Below are 17,266 nucleotides of genomic sequence, written 5' to 3'. Positions count from 1 at the left end.
TTTTCCTGAAGGTGGCGCTTCGGTTTATTTTCTTTTTTTCTCTTCCAATGTTTACAATTAATTTCTCTTAATTGTGGACAATAATTAGGTTTAATTTATGTCGGGTTTCTTTAAACAGGATATGCCTCCACCCGGAGGGTATCCTCCGATTCATATTGAACGAATGAGATCGAAACGGGTCATCTCAAGTAAGTAGATTTCGTTTTCTTTTTGATTTCTGTTTAGGTTTTTGGTTGACCTTCTCTCTCTCTCTGTTGTTAAACCTTTTTTTCTCTTGATTGTTATTAAATTGTTTTCTTTTTTTTCTTTGGTTTTATATATAGATTTTAGTATATTTTGTTTTGGGGTAGCTGTTTCATTGTGGAATATTCGAACTTCTCGGAATAAACGCTTTCAACGTGATCTACGGAACATTGAAATAACCAATTCTCTTGTTGCTCTTGAACCTTTTATTGAAGCAGAAAGAGATCGATTGTATCTTAAGAATTTACATTACTTGAGAGATGAAGAAGCTGAAACAATGTCAAGATTCCCTGATTGGGTGCCTGGTACATTTTTCGGACAACAAAGATTCAAGACTTTACCACCTGGAGCTAATCCACCAGCTGAGATCTATGAATTTTGGATGTTCCGACCTGCAAGGAATCGTTTGGATTACATATTTCCAGATAGAAATATCGTCTAATCTTGTTGAATATTCTTTGAATGGATTAATTTTTCTCCTTCATTTTGGAAAATTTATCCTCTTAATACTACCCAGTCTTCAGAAAATCTAATAATAATGATCATGTGATACAAGATCATTTTGATAGATGGTCTTACATCAAGATCCAGATTGTTTATAAAAAAATAGATTTTATCACTAATGTAAACTAAATACATGGTCGATATAAATTGAATCAGTTAAATTAATAATTGATTTATTTGATTCACTATGTTCTAAAAAAGTTTGTAGCTCTATTAATTACAGTGATACCCGTGAACAAATACAAATCTTCAAGTTGTACAATTTAAAATCATCTTTGGCAATACAAATCATATTAATCCAAATTGATTTTATTTTCAGTCCAATCAACAAATCGCTTGTTAATCCTGAATCCTTTCGATGGTATATCGAAATGTCCTCCATCCTCATCATGTAAAAGATCATCGAAATGTGATTCCTCTTTTTTCACCTTTTTCATTTTCTTTTTTTTCCTCCTCTTTGCTTTTATCTTTTTCTGTTTCCTTCCTTTATTTTGTTCATCTTGATTATCTTCAGAATCATCACCAGCAACCACTGAACCCTCAGGATCCTCATCATCTCCATCGGCAGGTTTCATTTGACCATCTTGAGAATCATCAACTTGATCGGAAAATTGGGACAATTCGAATCGTCCAGTTTTTGTCCATTTCTTTTCGTGCCAATGTTCCTCCTCTTTTTGTTCGTGTTTCTTGTACCTTTCAGACGAAGACAATGATTCAGGATCGGCTTTTACCTTGAGATTTTTTCGACTTCGAATCTCAACATTATATTGGAATGGAATTGTATCTTGATTATTGGCCATTCCTTTTTCTGTTCGTGGTACAACGATATAATCGTCTGGATAAAGGATCGAGTCGTCGAAAATTGATTTCTCAAATTTCTGCAAATCTTCATCGTCAATCTCTAGATCATCATTCATCTTCAGTGGAGATTTTTTCTTCTTCCTTGCTAATGATCCTGATAGAATACGCTGATTATAAAGAGAATCAATATGACTCGGAGATAAGTGACCTTTCGATGGCCGTTTTTTATTCCGGTCAATTGTTGGCATTAAAGATCCTCTCAAATCGGACATGAGGTTTGCTGGTGAAACTTTTTTACCAACTGAGGCAAGGCCGAAATCATCGTCTTGATCATTATCATCACCGGGAATTTCATCCAATCCCGAATCATCAGATTCGCTTATCGGTTGATTTTGGACTAATCGGTGAGCGTTTCCATCTAAGTGATGAGGTCGACGAGCAACTGGAACAAATATATTCGCTTTGGGTTTTGTTTTTCTTTTCAGTGCTCGTAACAATTTCCTGTTGACCGATCGATGAGGTGACCTTCGAATTACTTTCACTTGTTCTTTCTGCCGACGAGGCTTTTTTCGAGATCCACTTTTAACTGTAACCTTGGAATTGCCTTCCAACAATTTAGAATCATCAAAGTGAATTCCATCAGGCAAGATCGTATTCTTTTCAACCATCGCCATCATTTCATCAACTTGACCCAAAACACCAAGATCTAAACCAGAAGAAGCGGACATTTCCTCATCTTTACCTCCATTTGTATTATCTTCATCTTCATCTTCATCTAATTCTCCATCATCTTCCTCATTTTCCTCACCATCATCATCATCTTCTTCATCATCATTTTGGGTTTTCCTTTTCTTAGATTTATCTTTCTTGGAACTATTTGTTTTCCCTTTAAATGTTTTCTCGTCTAAATTAATCAAGATGAAAATTAAGAAAATTAATCAACAGCCTGTGATTAACCCATTGATTGCTTTGAATGGATGAAAACTTACCTTGTTGATTTGGCGATCGAGATTTGAGAAAATTAGAAAAAGAAACTGGTTTAATTGATTGTTTTGATTGATTACTAATTTCATCTTTAATAAGATTCCAATCGTCATCACTTTGAGATTTAATTGATCGATAAGGTCTAATTAGTTGATGGTAATCATTGTTGTAATCAAATGGATAACGATTGTAATCCCGACGAGAAACAAATGTTAATCCCATGGTCAACACTAAATTGCTACAAATTGTAACCACAATTAAGCACATGTTGATTTCGTAATTTAATTCACATGAGTTGATTAATGAATGGATTCAATGAGAGTAAATTAACTTTTCTTTTTAATTAGAAAAGTGAACACGTAATCATCGATGTTACTAATTAACTATTTTCTGTTGATTGTTGTTGATTACGAAAACTATTTGGATCAAATGAAGAGGATAGAAATTGTAAAAAAAGGTATCAATTATAAACATTTTAATCGATTGCCAAATTTTAGTTGCTACAAGTGATCAACTTTAATTTGGCTTAACTTTTTTAATTGTTAGTTGATCAATTACAATCGAAATAAGAATTTTTCAGATAGAGATCAGTTGTGAGCTGTTTCTCGCTGAATCAGATCGCCATTAAAGACGTTCGATCATGAGTTTTGGGATTAATACAATTGAGAGATAATGGATGATGAAAATTATTATGATAAAATGAATAATTGAATAATTAAAATGATGATTCGTAAGATGAGCAGTTAAAAGGAAATGGGAATGACAAAAAATGAGAGTAAAAGGGTTGGGTCACAAAAAAAAACAATAATGGGCAATGTTTACACTTGGGAAATGCTGAAGGTTGAATTAAGGGTCGCGCTGGTTGATGGAGGTGACACTGAACTTGGTGTTAGTCCGGAACAAATTATTTCAAGACCACCTTCATCACACCTTCTGAATGGTGTTCGAGGGGTTGAAGTGTAGGAAGATAATTTTAAAACATTATCGATATCAGCCCAGTGGATATTAGATTGTTTTGTAACATTATCGTCTCCCCATACGACCGATTTTTTACCTTCGAATCTTTTGACAACATTTTGATATTCTTCTTCCCTTTCTTTAGATAACTTTTGAGAGCATCTAACATACGGAAGAAAACTTGAGTTAACTTCATGGCAGCATCCAAATTCTCGAGCCAAACTTGCGACTGGGTGATAATCGTGTAGGAAACTTCAGAATGATGTTTATCGGTCATTATTTTATCTTGAAGTTCGACTTGCATGTGTTTCTCTCGGAAAAAGGCATCAATAAAGTAATCATCTGTTGCGACTTTTGAACGAATTAAATCTTCCAATTCTCTGATTGCGCTTTCATTATCAGCAACTTCTCGTTGTAATTGATTGTATCGATCCTCATAATGTAACTTTTGGTGGTAAAGATATCGAGCTGCATCATATTTGTTTTCATCTGCATCGGAACCTTTATTTTGTTGGAGACTGTCCTTAAGCATATTCTTTAAAAGGTATTTCAACTATGGGCGGGAGAGAGAGAAAGATCAATTTGGTTAGTTTAATAATAGGAGAAAATGTAATTCATGAGAAACTATGACTTACCTCGATTTTTTTAATTTCACTTTCACATTCTAAGAATTTTCTTCTCAGCTCAAGTCGGTTGTTCAACATTTCATCTAGAATATTTTTATATGAGTTTAAAATATCAAGAGATGAAGAATCGGCTGTGATAGGATTTGCAGGCATTCGTTGCAATTTAGCAACCTGTTGTTCTAATAGAATAATTTTCTCTGCCAGAGAAATATTTTCTTGCCTCAAGGCATCAAGAGCCATTTGTTGATGACGCGGTTGAACACCAATGACGCAACTTCTCCTCTTTAACGCTAAATTGATTCCTTTTGTCCTGTTAGCATATGAGAGAGTGTTGTGAGTGTCATCGTATGATAAAGATGATGGACTGACAGTAGCGATCATTGCAGTTCGACAATTACCACCGAGAGAATCACTTAATATCCTGGTTAGCACTGAACTCCGGTAAGGGATATGCTTTTTAAGACCTTTACGACTTTTACAGGCCAGAGCATTGATGCAATTTCCAAGTGCAAGAAGAGACTTGTTGATATTTCCTCCTTCTCGGTGTAAAGTTTTGGAACGTTTCTCTTTGTAAGCGATTGAAGCTCTTTCCGAACCAGCCAAATCTACAAGGCACATCTTCGTTTCCTGTGTTACAAGTTGTTTACCTTTCGGGCAGGTTTTCTTGCGTAAAAACAGTTGAAAAACCGCATGTGAACGTGAAGATGTTGCATTTGCGTCGGTTGCTTGTTGGGCACGATATTGATTACCAGTTTCAAGAGTTTCAATGAGTTCATCGGCATTTCCAACTGTTCTCAGTGTAAGTCCTAAAATATTTACACCACCACACATGGAATCGACAACCTTAAGGACTTGTGAACTTGGAGTTAACAGGTCATACACTTTTTCATTGTAAATTTCAAAATAAGCAACACACACTTCATATTGTTCATCCGATGGTCTTTGTTCAATATTGTGAAATATTTCCATGGCAGTATAAAAGATTACACCAGGATCACCATTGTATCCCAACATTGTGAAAGTTTTACCGGATCCAGTTGGACCATAGGCGAAAATGGTACAGTTAAAACCATCAAGTAAAGATTGGACAAAACCTTTAACGGCTCTTTCATACACTTGAATATTTGTTGTTCCTTCATCGAAAACAGCATCAAACGAAAACGACAAATCCTTGTTGGCCTTTTTACCGATATCTTTATATTTTTTACCATGATAGGTGAAAGTGTTACCATCGTCTGTCAACGGGTCGAATAGTAAACTTTGATCATCAACCACTTCAATAATTCTTCTTGTCCGAGATTCTCTCTCATTTTCAGGGCGAACTCGAATGTAGACTTGAATATTATTATTGGGACCAATTCGACTCAATTCACAATCATCATCGTCATCTTCCCTAATGACAGTCTTTTGTTTGGCCGGAGGTTCATAAACTGTTGAAGAAAAATAGAAAAATAGAAAAATAGAAAATTAAAATAAACGTTAATCAAGAGAAGAAAAAAAAAACACAAAGAGAAAAAGGAAAAGTCAAAACAACCTGAACAATAATCAAGAACATTTGTCGAATCGGAAAGCGGTCTCTTCACCGACCCACGATTCATCATCACCGAAGTAAATTGTTAATCAATCATATAAAAAGACAATTTAAAATAATAACAATTAAATAATTTAACAAACTTGTAGATGTAAAAAGTAAACTTAATGTTTTCTCATCTCCAACAATGAATGAGTCATTTTCTGTTTGAAATTTTTTTTCCTCTTCTCTCATTGGTCCAAATCGAATGGCTTCTTTTCTTTCTCATTGGTCAACTTAATTTCGCTCTTTTTTGTTTGCCGGGTAATTTGAATCTCTTAATTATTCTTTTGGTTTTTTTTATTAATATTTTCATTCCAATTTTCTTATTAATTAGATTAATTATTTTTCTCTTCCAATTCAATGATTTATCTCCCATTAAAATGTTAATAGGATTAAACTGATGAAAGTCAACAAAGTAATTGCTATGAATGACAATAAAACCACTAATTTCTGAAAGACTTGATTTACAACAATTAACCAAATCAATTAACACTTGGATCATGTCGCTAATTAGTTAAAATTAACAAACACAAGATGTAAAAAGGAAAAGTAAACAACAATTAAATCCAAGCTATTAAATTGAATGAAATGAGTTTACCTGGTGGAAATTAACTCTAAATGCAAATCAACTTAACCAATAATCTAAATTGTTTCCACAATATTTGTAATCTAAACTGAGATCAGAAAATCAGTCAACCTGATCGTCAATCCTTTCGCCTTAATCAGTGTGATGTCCAATCAAAATCTAATTCAAGCTTTGCGAGTTAAAAATGAGGTCATTGTGTAATAACATTTGACCTTCATTCACAAAATCGTTCCTACTTTAAGCCAGATAACAACAACAACAAACCGAACGTGTGACAATTAGTGATTAGTGATTTCGACTCGTTACCCTTGTTGATATGGAAAAATTGATTGTTATTTACTTTAGACTTACAATCATCTAAATCAACTCCACAAGTAGATGACAAAATTGTCAACGCCTTTGAAACCATTTAAATTGTTCGTGGTGACAATTTCGACGAAAGTGAAAGCTACAAAATTTTGTCGATTATCTAACCGATTATCAGAACACAATCAAGGATGAAAAAAAAAGTAAACACCTCTGAATGGAAACTGATAACCGCCCAATACCTGAGAGAGATTTTTTTTGTCGAAATGAATAAAAACCGGAACCATCGAGTGAATTTTCATCAGTCAACATCCGTTCTCAACAACAAACATTTCTATTTGTAATTTAGTAGCTCATCTATTAACCAACAATTCCAATTATGTCTAAATTGTCAATTCTTTTGGTCCTCTGTTGTTTGTCTCTTCAAGTTTTCGCTTATGATCATGGACATGGACACGGTGGTGGGGGAGCATCAAAAGTTTTCCAAAAACAAGACGGAAAAGGAAATTACGCTTTTGGTTATAATGTTCTTGATCCTAAAGGAGCTTCAAACTATCGTGAGGAATCAGGTGATGCTTGGGGCAATAAGGCTGGTTCCTATGGGCTAAAGGATAAAGATGGTCGACTCCGAATCGTCCATTATGTTGCCGATAAAAATGGTTTCCGAGTGAAAATTGATTCCAATGAACCTGGTGTTGCCTCCGTTGACTCTGCTCATGCTAAATTCAATGGTCCCGATCACCATGGATCCAAAGTCGCTCATATTTCCCATCAAAAACCTTATGTCCACCACGAACCTCGTTACGATGAACATCGATCGGTAGTTCCAAGTGTCCCAGTGGTTCCCTCGCTTCCCTCGATCCCTCATGTCGAGAAACCAAGTTACCCAATGGAAAAGAAATCCGATGAATTCGATGTCGATATTCCCGCTCTTGGTGATATTCTCAACTAATTCTGATCATCTTAATTTACTTCTCTTAATTGTCCTTCCATTGGTTCAATCAAAGTCAGAGTTTTAATTTTTCTCACTCTCTCTATGGATTACTAATCAATCTTGGACTGCCAATCAAAGTCAATCGCTAATTGTTGCCATTGCTAATTGTTAATATATTATTATTATTATTGTTCGTTAGATATCAAATCATTTAGGATACAAAATTTCGTAAATTATTGCTATTAATTGTTAATTATTTAATTTTCTATTGTATTGTAAACATTTGATATTCTAGTTTCTAAATTGCACTGACAACTTGTTAACTCATCAAAGAAAAGATTACAATTAAATTTCAATTTGGTCTAAAACGTTAATTGTAATGATTGGAAAAATATACCATTAATTGTAAAGAATATGAAAAACCAATTCGTCCTATTAGAGTAACAAAATTCACCAACTATTTTCCAATTTAGATCTACAATTATACAATTGTGAATAAACGATCAGGAGCAAAGTCAAATCAATTAAGTGAAAAACAAATAACCATAATAAGAAACTGTCAATCTAATTAGAATGTACAATCAACCAGAAAACTATTCAATAATTAACTGTAGCAAACTAATTGTTACAGTTAATCAAGTTACTTTTGAATAATCAGTCACAAGGCCAAGGTTGAATTAACAACCTTTGATTAACCCATTGATTGCTTTGAATAGATAAAAATTTACCTTGTTGATTTAGTGATCGAGATTTGAGAAAATTAGAAAAAGAAACTGGTTTAATTGATTGTTTTGATTGATTACTAATTTCATCTTTAATAAGATTCCAATCGTCATCACTTTGAGATTTAATTGATCGATAAGGTCTAATTAGTTGATGGTAATCATTGTTGTAATCAAATGGATAACGATTGTAATCCCGACGAGAAACAAATGTTAATCCTATGGTCAACACTAAATTGCTACAAATTGTAACCACAATTAAGCACATGTTGATTTCGTAATTTAATTCACATGAGTTGATTAATGAATGGATTCAATGAGAGTAAATGAACTTTTCTTTTTAATTAGAAAAGTGAACACGTAATCATCGATGTTACTAATTAACTATTTTCTGTTAATTGTTGTTGATTACGAAAACTATTTGGATCAAATGAAGAGGATAGAAATTGTAAAAAAAGGTATCAATTATAAACATTTTAAACAACTTTAATTTGGCTTAACTTTTTTAATTGTTAGTTGATCGATTACAATCGAAATAAGAATTTTTCAGATAGAGATCAGTTGTGAGCTGTTTCTCGCTGAATCAGATCGCCATTAAAGACGTTCGATCATGAGTTTTGGGATTACAGAGGTGATTTCACTTAGGGAAAGTCGGTCTTCACAGTCTCCTCCTGGTGGATTAGTACCTTTAGGCTTGGAAAAGGTAAGGTGTTAGTTCACCTTTTTTTCATAAGAAATTAACCTTTTCAGTTATGTAGGGGGCGCTGATAATTTCTCTAAGTGAAATCACCTCTGTAATACAATTGAGAGATAATGGATGATGAAAATTATTATGATAAAATGATTAATTGAATAATTAAAATGATGATTCGTAAGATGAGCAGTTAAAAGGAAATGGAAATGACAAAAAATGAGAGTAAAAGGGTTGGGTCACAAAAAAAAACAATAATGGGCAATGTTTACACTTGGGAAATGCTGAAGGTTGAATTAAGGGTCGCGCTGGTTGATGGAGGTGACACTGAACTTGGTGTTAGTCCGGAACAAATTATTTCAAGACCACCTTCATCACACCTTCTGAATGGTGTTCGAGGGGTTGAAGTGTAGGAAGATAATTTTAAAACATTATCGATATCGGCCCAGTGGATATTAGATTGTTTTGTAACATTATCGTCACCCCATACGACCGATTTTTTACCTTCGAATCTTTTGACAACATTTTGATATTCTTCTTCCCTTTCTTTAGATAACTTTTTGAGAGCATCTAACATACGGAAGAAAACTTGAGTTAATTTCATGGCAGCATCCAAATTCTCGAGCCAAACTTGCGACTGGGTGATAATCGTGTAGGAAACTTCAGAATGATGTTTATCGGTCATTATTTTATCTTGAAGTTCGACTTGCATGTGTTTCTCTCGGAAAAAGGCATCAATAAAGTAATCATCTGTTGCGACTTTCAAACGAATAAATTCTTCCGTTCTTCAAACACAGCTTCCAATTCTTTCTGCTTTTTAAAAATTTTCCAATCATTCTTCCTGATTGTGTATTCTTCATGAGTTAAATAAATTTTTTCTTGAATTAACTTAGCCACCCCGTGGTAGCCCTTGTGTTTGGAGAAATTATTATTGGAAATAGGGATTGTGTAAGGGCAGCCATCCATGGGACAAACCCGATATTGCTCCCTTTTATCATCTTTGTTTTCATCAGCACCTTCATTTTGTTGACGACTGTCCTTAAGCATATTCTCTAAAAGGTATTTCAACTAAAAGAGAGAGAAAGAGAGATATTAATTTGATTAGTTTAATAACTGGCGAAAATGTTATTCTAGAGAAACTATGACTTACCTTGATTTTTTCAATTTCGTCATCACATTCTACGAGTTTTCTTCTCAGCTCAAGTCGCTTCTTAAACTTTTCATCTAGAATATTTTGATACGAGTTTAAAATATCAAGAGATGAAGAATCGGCTGTGATAGGATTTGCAGGTATTCGTGGCGATTCAGCAACCTGTTGTTCTAATAGAATATTGTCCTCTGCCAGAGAAATATTTTCTTGATTTGAGGCATCAAGAGCCATTTGTTGATGACGCGGTTGAACACCGATGACGCTACTTCTCCTCTTTACCGCTAAATTGATTCCTTTTGCCCGGTTGGCATATGAGAGAGTGTTGTGAGTGTCATCATATGATAAAGATGATGGACTGACAGTAGCGATCATTGCAGTTCGACAATTACCACCGAGAGAATCACTTAATATCCTGGTTAACACTGAACTTCGATAAGGAATATGTTTTTTAAGACCTTTACGACTTTTACAGGCCAAAGCATTGATGCAATTTCCAAGTGCGAGAAGAGACTTGTTGATATTTATTCCTTCTCGGTGTAAAGTTTCAGAACGTTTCTCTTTGTAAGCAATCGAAGCTCTTTCCGAACCTGCCAAATCTACAAGACACATCTTCGTTTCCTGTGTTACAAGTTGTTTACCTTTCGGGCAGGTTTTCTTACGTAAAAATAGTTGGAAAACCGCATGTGAACGTGAAGATGTTGCATTTGCATCGGTTGCTTGTTGGGCTCGATATTGATTACCAGTTTCAAGAGTTTCAATGAGTTCATCGGCATTTCCAACTGTTCTCAGTGTAAGTCCTAAAATATCTACACCACCAGACATGGAATCAACAACCTTGAGAACTTGTGAACTTGGTGTCAACAGGTTACGCACTTTTTCATTGTAAATTTCAAAATAAGCAACACACACTTCATATTGTTCATCCGATGGTCGCTGCTCAATATTGTGAAATATTTCCATGGCAGTATAAAAGATTACACCAGGATCACCATTGTATCCCAACATTGTGAAAGTTTTACCAGATCCAGTTGGACCATAGGCGAAAATGGTACAATTAAAACCATCCAGTAAAGATTGGACAAAACCTTTAACGGCTCTTTCATACACTTGAATATTTGTTGTTCCTTCATCGAAAACAGCATCAAACGAAAACGACAAATCCTTGTTGGCCTTTTTACCGATATCTTTATATTTTTTACCATGATAGGTGAAAGTGTTACCATCATCTGTCAACGGGTCGAATAGTAAACTCTGATCATCAACCACTTCAATAATTCTTCTTGTCCGAGATTCTCTCTCATTCTCAGGGCGAACTCGAATGTAGACTTGAATATTATTATTGGGACCAATTCGACTCAATTCACTATCATCATCGTCATCTTCCCTAATGACAGTCTTTTGTTTTGCCGGAGGTTCATAAACTGTTGAAGAAAAATAGAAAAATAGAAAAATAGAAAATTAAAATAAACGTTAATCAAGAGAAAAAAAAAACACAAAGAGAAAAAGGAAAAGTCAAAACAACCTGAACGATTATTGTGAACATTGGTCGAGTTCGAAAACGGTTTCTTAATCAAAATTCGATTCATTGTAAATTGTTGGGTAAAATAAAGAACTAAAAACAATGAAACTAATCAGAGTACAATTTGAAATGGAAATGATTGATTTACATTTTCCTTACCAGATTTGTCGTGAGAATGGACGTGACGAGGAGGGGTTTCGACTCATACTTTTTCTTTGTTATTTTCCCAGTATCGTCCAAATTGAGCATTCTCAAACTCTTATTCTTAATCTCTTAATTCTCACCTTAAGGCAAAGAGTAAACAAACAGAAAAACAATAGATTTCAGGTCAGTTGTTTAGTTTGAATACAAAAGTCAAACAATTAGCATTCAAACTATGGAAATTGTGAATCATCTCAGATTTTCCCTCAGGTAAAGACTCATTGGAAGGCAATTCCAAGGTTACAGTTAAAAGTTGATTTCGAAAAAAGCCTCGTCGGCAGAAAGAACAAGTGAAAGTAATTCGAAGGTCACCTCATCGATCGGTCAACAGGAAATTGTTACGAGCACTGAAAAGAAAAACAAAACCCAAAGCGAATATATTTGTTCCAGTTGCTCGTCGACCTCATCACTTAGATGGAAACGCTCACCGATTAGTCCAAAATCAACCGATAAGCGAATCTGATGATTCGGGATTGGATGAAATTCCCGGTGATGATAATGATCAAGACGATGATTTCGGCCTTGCCTCAGTTGGTAAAAAAGTTGCACCAGCAAACCTCATGTCCGATTTGAGAGGATCTTTAATGCCAACAATTGACCGGAATAAAAAACGGCCATCGAAAGGTTACTTATCTCCAAGTTATATTGATTCTCTTTATAATCAGCGTATTCTATCAGGATCATTAGCAAGGAAGAAGAAAAAATCTCCACTGAAGATGATCTAGAGATTGACGATGAAGATTTGCAGAAATTTGAGAAATCAATTTTCGACGACTCGATCCTTAAGGCAAAGAGTAAACAAACAGAAAAACAATAGATACAAAAGTCAAACAATTAGCATTCAAACTATGGAAATTGTTAATCATCTCAGATTTTCCCTCAGGTAAATGCTCATTTGAGCGAAGTTAAATTAATTAACTCATCATCTAAACCATTTTTTGATTTTGAAAAATTGTCAATAATTCAGCAGTTTGAACTGTTTTAAATTGAACTAAATTGTCAATTGAATAAGTTTTTTTATGTGTTTGTATTTCTTGGTCAATCAAAATTTACCAAATAATTGCTGACCATTAATTGCTGAATAGGTTGAATGTAATGATTACCATCAACTAATTAGACCTTATCGATCAATTAAATCAACAAGGTAAGTTTTCATCCACTCAAAGCAATCAATGGGTTAATCACAGGCTGTTGATTAATTTTCTTAATTTTCATCTTGATTAATTTAGACGAGAAAACATTTAAAGGGAAAACAAATAGTTCCAAGAAAGATAAATCTAAGAAAAGGAAAACCCAAAATGATGATGATGATGAGGGATTAGATGAAGATGAAGATAATACAAATTAATTAATTATTTTTGATAAAATTAAATTTCAATTTGATCAAAAATGTTAATTGTAAAGAATGAAAAAAGAAATCAATTCATTCAATTGAAGCAACTACACTTAGAGCAAGAAAAGCGACACCTAAATAAGTGAAAAGGTTAATCTCTTAGTGAACTAATCTCGTAGGTTAATCCAATACTAATCTCATTAATCCACTAGGGGGAAACTGTGAAACAGTAGTTGCTTTAAGTGTGAACACTAATGTAAAAAATATTAAGCAATTAATTGTTTTCCAATTTAGACCAATTAAAAAAATTAATCCAATTTAGATCTACAAATTTAAATAAACGATTGAGATTAAAGTTAAATCAATTAGGTGAACAAACTTAAAGAAATTAAGAAACTGTCAATCTAATTAGAATGTACAATCAACCAGAAAACTATTCAATAATTAACTGTAGTAAACTAATTGTTACAGTTAATCAAGTTACTTTTGAATAATCAATCGCAAGGCCAAGGTTAATATTAAACCGAATCAGGTGAAAGTTAAATTGACACTAAACAATTAACTTTAATCAATTTGCTTTTATAATAATCATCATTTAGGCTAAATCGCAATTGAATATTATTATTTAATTGTTGTTGTTATTGATTTGTTATTCCAATGATAATTAATAGATTGTAAATTGATTGTGATAGAGGTCAAGAGGATATTGATTACAATTGAAAAAGTCAACTGATTATAATTGTAATTACTATTTTTTGCCTTTTTAATTATCTCTCATGATCATTTTTTGATTATCTTGATTGATTGTTTCTCTAAATTGATTAGTAATTAATCACTGAACGGAACTTTAAACATTTAATCAATACGAGAGATGAAAAAACAAATCACAAGATAATTAAAATGATACAATGATTAGAAAGAATTAGCAACAACAATCAACAGAGAGATCAACGAATATGAAACCACAATTAAAACAGGAAAAAGAAAACCAATCAAGATAATTAACTAATCACAATCATCATAATCTAAAAGATAATGAAAACCGAGAGAATCAGTTGATTGTAATTACAAGTGAATAAACAACAAGACAATTGAAGTTGAAGAGAGAGAGAGAGAGAGAGAGATTAATCAGTTAATGAAAAGAATCAATGATTAGAATGATTAAGAAAAAATGAGATCACAATCAGAGAAGTTGTGATGATGCAGAAAAGAATAAAAAAACTGAAAGAGAATAAAATAAGAGAGAGAAGATAAAAGCGTGAGAATTATTGGAAATTCTTTTGGTATCTCGACGAAAGAGAAGAAAAAAAGATCGTTCAAAGTCTCATTTTCTTCCTTATCTCCCTCTCCCTCTCTCTCTTTTTCTCTTCATCATTAGTTAAAATCTTTATCAACTCTAAATGAGTGAGAGAAAAGGGAGACAAGAGAGAAAAGTAGAAAAGAGAAAAAGTTTCGTTCTTTTTAGAATTTATCATTTTCTCTGTGAATAAACAAAGAAACAACCAAATCTCGGCTACAGTGTTTATCTTTTGGAGAGCAACTATCAACATCTAAGTATTAATCGGACTAAAGGTATTAAGATAAAATTTTTTAATCTTCTCTCTGGTCTTCATCTCTTTTTTTGTTACTTTTCATGTTCATCACCATTCTCATCACTTCACCTTAATCATCTCTCTTTCTCTCTCTCTCTATCTTCCTGTTACTCTTTCTCTCTCGCTTTTTCTCTTCCTCATCTTTCATTTTCTCTCTTTGTCTCTTCATAAATCTTCTCACATTACATGTTACAAATTAAATGTTGGATTAAGTGTTAATTTTGTTTTTCTATTCTTCTCTGTTTATCTTTTTTTTCTCTCTCTCTCTGTCTTGGTGTTTGTGTGCTACTGGAAACATGGATTATCCTTTGCCAACAAAAGAGACTCAGCAACAGTTACAAGTTATTCCATTGTCATCTTCTTCCTCTTCCCCTGAATCTTCACCATCAACTTCACCCTTTTCTTCAACACCATCACCTCCTGGATTAATTGCATCAACATCTACACCAGAACCATTGCGAAACACTTATGATAGAACAATAAATGAACCTGTTGACCAACAAGAACCATCATTGTCTTTACCTTCAACTTCATCATCATCTGTTGCTATAGGATTAACGGAAACTCTTGAGGAAAAAGGATTAACAAGTAAAAGTAAATCAAAGAAATCAACCTCATCGCGAACCATGAAAACAACTACTGAGATCACCCAAGCAGCCGCCATTGCAGCCATTTTCCCACCATTCTCATCATCAACATCTTCACTTTCCTCTTCTTCATCCTCTTCAACTTCCTGTTCATCTTCTAGTTTACTTGAAGCTCCAATTGTTAAATCTTCTTCACCAGTATCATCATCATCATCACCATCTTCACTTGACTCAACTTGTCGTGTTGTCGATGTCAAAGAAATTGCCAATACTTACAGGTTAATGATCCCCCATTTCTCATCTTCTCTTTCCTCTTTTTTTCTGTCTTCTTCCAATTCTAAGTTTGTTGCGGCCTCCCTTTCTCTCTGTCACTGGTTTGTTACCTAATTTGTTGAGTGTCTGATTAATTGTTCTCTCTTTTTTCCTCCAATGTTCTTTTTTGTACCTTGTTCTATTCTCATCAAAAAGTATTGACTCATCTTACTACCACTTAGAATGAACAGCGAACAGCCGAAAAAAGCTTCTCTTTTTAGAATTTTTCTCTCCATTTCTCTCTGTTTTGTTTTGTTTTCTTCTAACTTTTTCTATTTTTGAGTGTTTACTTTTCTCATGGTGTGATTTCTGTTATTAACGAACATGATTCCAATGAAATTTTTTAAATTCACAGAGATGATCTTAAAGAATGGATTGACCAAAGTCGCGCTCGTCCTCGTTTGGTTGGTTTTCTTGCAAATAGAGATAAATCTGCCATTACTTACGCTAAATGGACTCAACGTTCTTGTGAAGAAATAGGAATCAAATTTGAATTACGTCAAGTGGAAAGGGAAGACCTGGAAGAGGCTCTAATTGATGCTAATGAGGATCGTCGGGTTGATGGTATTATGGTCTATTATCCCGTTTTTGGCGGTGGTCATGATCAGTACATTCAAAATTGTGTCTCACCATTTAAAGATGTTGAAGGTCTTTGCCATACCTTTAGATTCAACATGTACCACAATATAAGGTTCATTGATGTCCAGAAAAAGTCAATCATCCCCTGTACACCTTTGGCCATTGTTAAGGTAAATTTTTCTCTCATATTAAATGATAAACCAGCGATACTTAACTCGTTATTTTGTATTTTCTTTTATTCCTTTTCAGATTCTAGATCATCTTGGTGTTTATAATCATGAACTTGACTATGGTGATCAATTAAATGGAAAAGTAATCACAGTGATTAACCGAAGTGAAGTTGTTGGCCGACCACTTGCCGCTCTACTTGCCAATGATGGAGCTAAAACATTTTCTGTTGATTTAGATGGTATCCTTCAATTTCATCGAGGACCAGGTAAACAGAAACACCGAGTTACCTCGACTGATAAAACATTGGAAGATGTTATCCCAATTTCTGATGTTGTGATCGCCGGTGTGCCTGATAAAAAGTTTAAAGTTCCAACAAAACTGCTCAAATCTGGTGTAGTTGCAATTAACTTCTCAACGGATAAAAATTTTCTCGATTCAGTTAAAGAAAAAGCTTCCGTTTTCGTTCCTGCCATCGGTAAAATGACTATTGTTATGTTACAAAGAAATTTAATGCGACTATATGATTATCGGAGAGATGCTCCTTTCCGCTTCCGATTTTCTTAATTGTTGAAATTGAAATGTACACTTTAAAAAACGATCATCAAAAAAGCTTAACTATTAATTATTACAAAGTCCAAATACATTTTAATCAGACAAGTGAATGTATTTACAAAGTCAATTCTCTGTGCACATATGTAATTAAAAGAAGCGATAAATTTTGATGAAATTTGTTGTTTAAATTGACGATTTGGAAAACTAATTTTTTATAAAAATGATTTAGTTTAATTTTTCATTCCGATAAATTTGTGACAGTATTAAGGTGCGATTAAATTGTTTGGACATCCAAGTTGATGATATTTGGATTATTTTCACAATCAAACTATTCAGGTAAAGA

The 17,266-nt window shown here is 33.6% G+C and overlaps 6 protein-coding genes across 6 annotated transcripts; 3 read left to right on the top strand and 3 right to left on the bottom strand.

The window, feature by feature from the left end:
* The first annotated feature begins 13 nt into the window (after window positions 1-13).
* Window positions 14-1,050, top strand: LOC128387207 (NADH dehydrogenase [ubiquinone] 1 alpha subcomplex subunit 13-like). The gene is made up of 2 exons (XM_053346387.1): window positions 14-188; window positions 324-1,050. Exons 1-2 carry the CDS (start codon window positions 98-100, stop codon window positions 683-685), a joined length of 453 nt encoding a protein of 150 aa, XP_053202362.1. The 5' UTR covers window positions 14-97; the 3' UTR covers window positions 686-1,050.
* Window positions 1,041-2,932, bottom strand: LOC128387209 (uncharacterized). The gene is made up of 3 exons (XM_053346388.1): window positions 2,538-2,932; window positions 1,347-2,452; window positions 1,041-1,286 (listed from the first exon to the last, which is right to left on the bottom strand). The coding sequence occupies exons 1-3, from the start codon at window positions 2,797-2,799 to the stop codon at window positions 1,041-1,043; spliced, it is 1,614 nt and encodes a 537-aa protein (XP_053202363.1). The 5' UTR covers window positions 2,800-2,932.
* Window positions 2,933-2,990: 58 nt separating this feature from the next.
* LOC128387205 (kinesin-like protein KIF18A) lies at window positions 2,991-5,851 on the bottom strand. The gene is given in 4 exon segments (XM_053346385.1): window positions 2,991-3,643; window positions 3,646-4,042; window positions 4,125-5,545; window positions 5,650-5,851. Coding segments are annotated over 4 exon segments (2,178 nt in total). The 5' UTR covers window positions 5,717-5,851; the 3' UTR covers window positions 2,991-3,350.
* A 1,007-nt stretch (window positions 5,852-6,858) lies between these two features.
* Window positions 6,859-7,929, top strand: LOC128387206 (uncharacterized). The gene has a single exon (XM_053346386.1). The coding sequence runs from the start codon at window positions 6,960-6,962 to the stop codon at window positions 7,530-7,532; it is 573 nt and encodes a 190-aa protein (XP_053202361.1). The 5' UTR covers window positions 6,859-6,959; the 3' UTR covers window positions 7,533-7,929.
* A 1,619-nt stretch (window positions 7,930-9,548) lies between these two features.
* Window positions 9,549-11,757, bottom strand: LOC128386933 (kinesin-like protein KIF18A). The gene is made up of 3 exons (XM_053346046.1): window positions 11,600-11,757; window positions 10,078-11,498; window positions 9,549-9,995 (listed from the first exon to the last, which is right to left on the bottom strand). The coding sequence occupies exons 1-3, from the start codon at window positions 11,661-11,663 to the stop codon at window positions 9,690-9,692; spliced, it is 1,791 nt and encodes a 596-aa protein (XP_053202021.1). The 5' UTR covers window positions 11,664-11,757; the 3' UTR covers window positions 9,549-9,689.
* Window positions 11,758-14,801: 3,044 nt separating this feature from the next.
* On the top strand, window positions 14,802-17,127 carry LOC128386816 (uncharacterized). The gene is made up of 3 exons (XM_053345906.1): window positions 14,802-15,587; window positions 15,977-16,370; window positions 16,450-17,127. Exons 1-3 carry the CDS (start codon window positions 15,019-15,021, stop codon window positions 16,933-16,935), a joined length of 1,449 nt encoding a protein of 482 aa, XP_053201881.1. The 5' UTR covers window positions 14,802-15,018; the 3' UTR covers window positions 16,936-17,127.
* Window positions 17,128-17,266: the final 139 nt, after the last annotated feature.

The sequence above is a fragment of the Panonychus citri genome, unplaced genomic scaffold, assembly GCF_014898815.1.
Source record: "Panonychus citri isolate SS breed McGregor unplaced genomic scaffold, ASM1489881v1 Contig00077, whole genome shotgun sequence".
Taxonomy (NCBI): Eukaryota; Metazoa; Arthropoda; class Arachnida; order Trombidiformes; family Tetranychidae; genus Panonychus; species Panonychus citri.
This window is presented reverse-complemented; position numbering and strand designations above follow the sequence as displayed.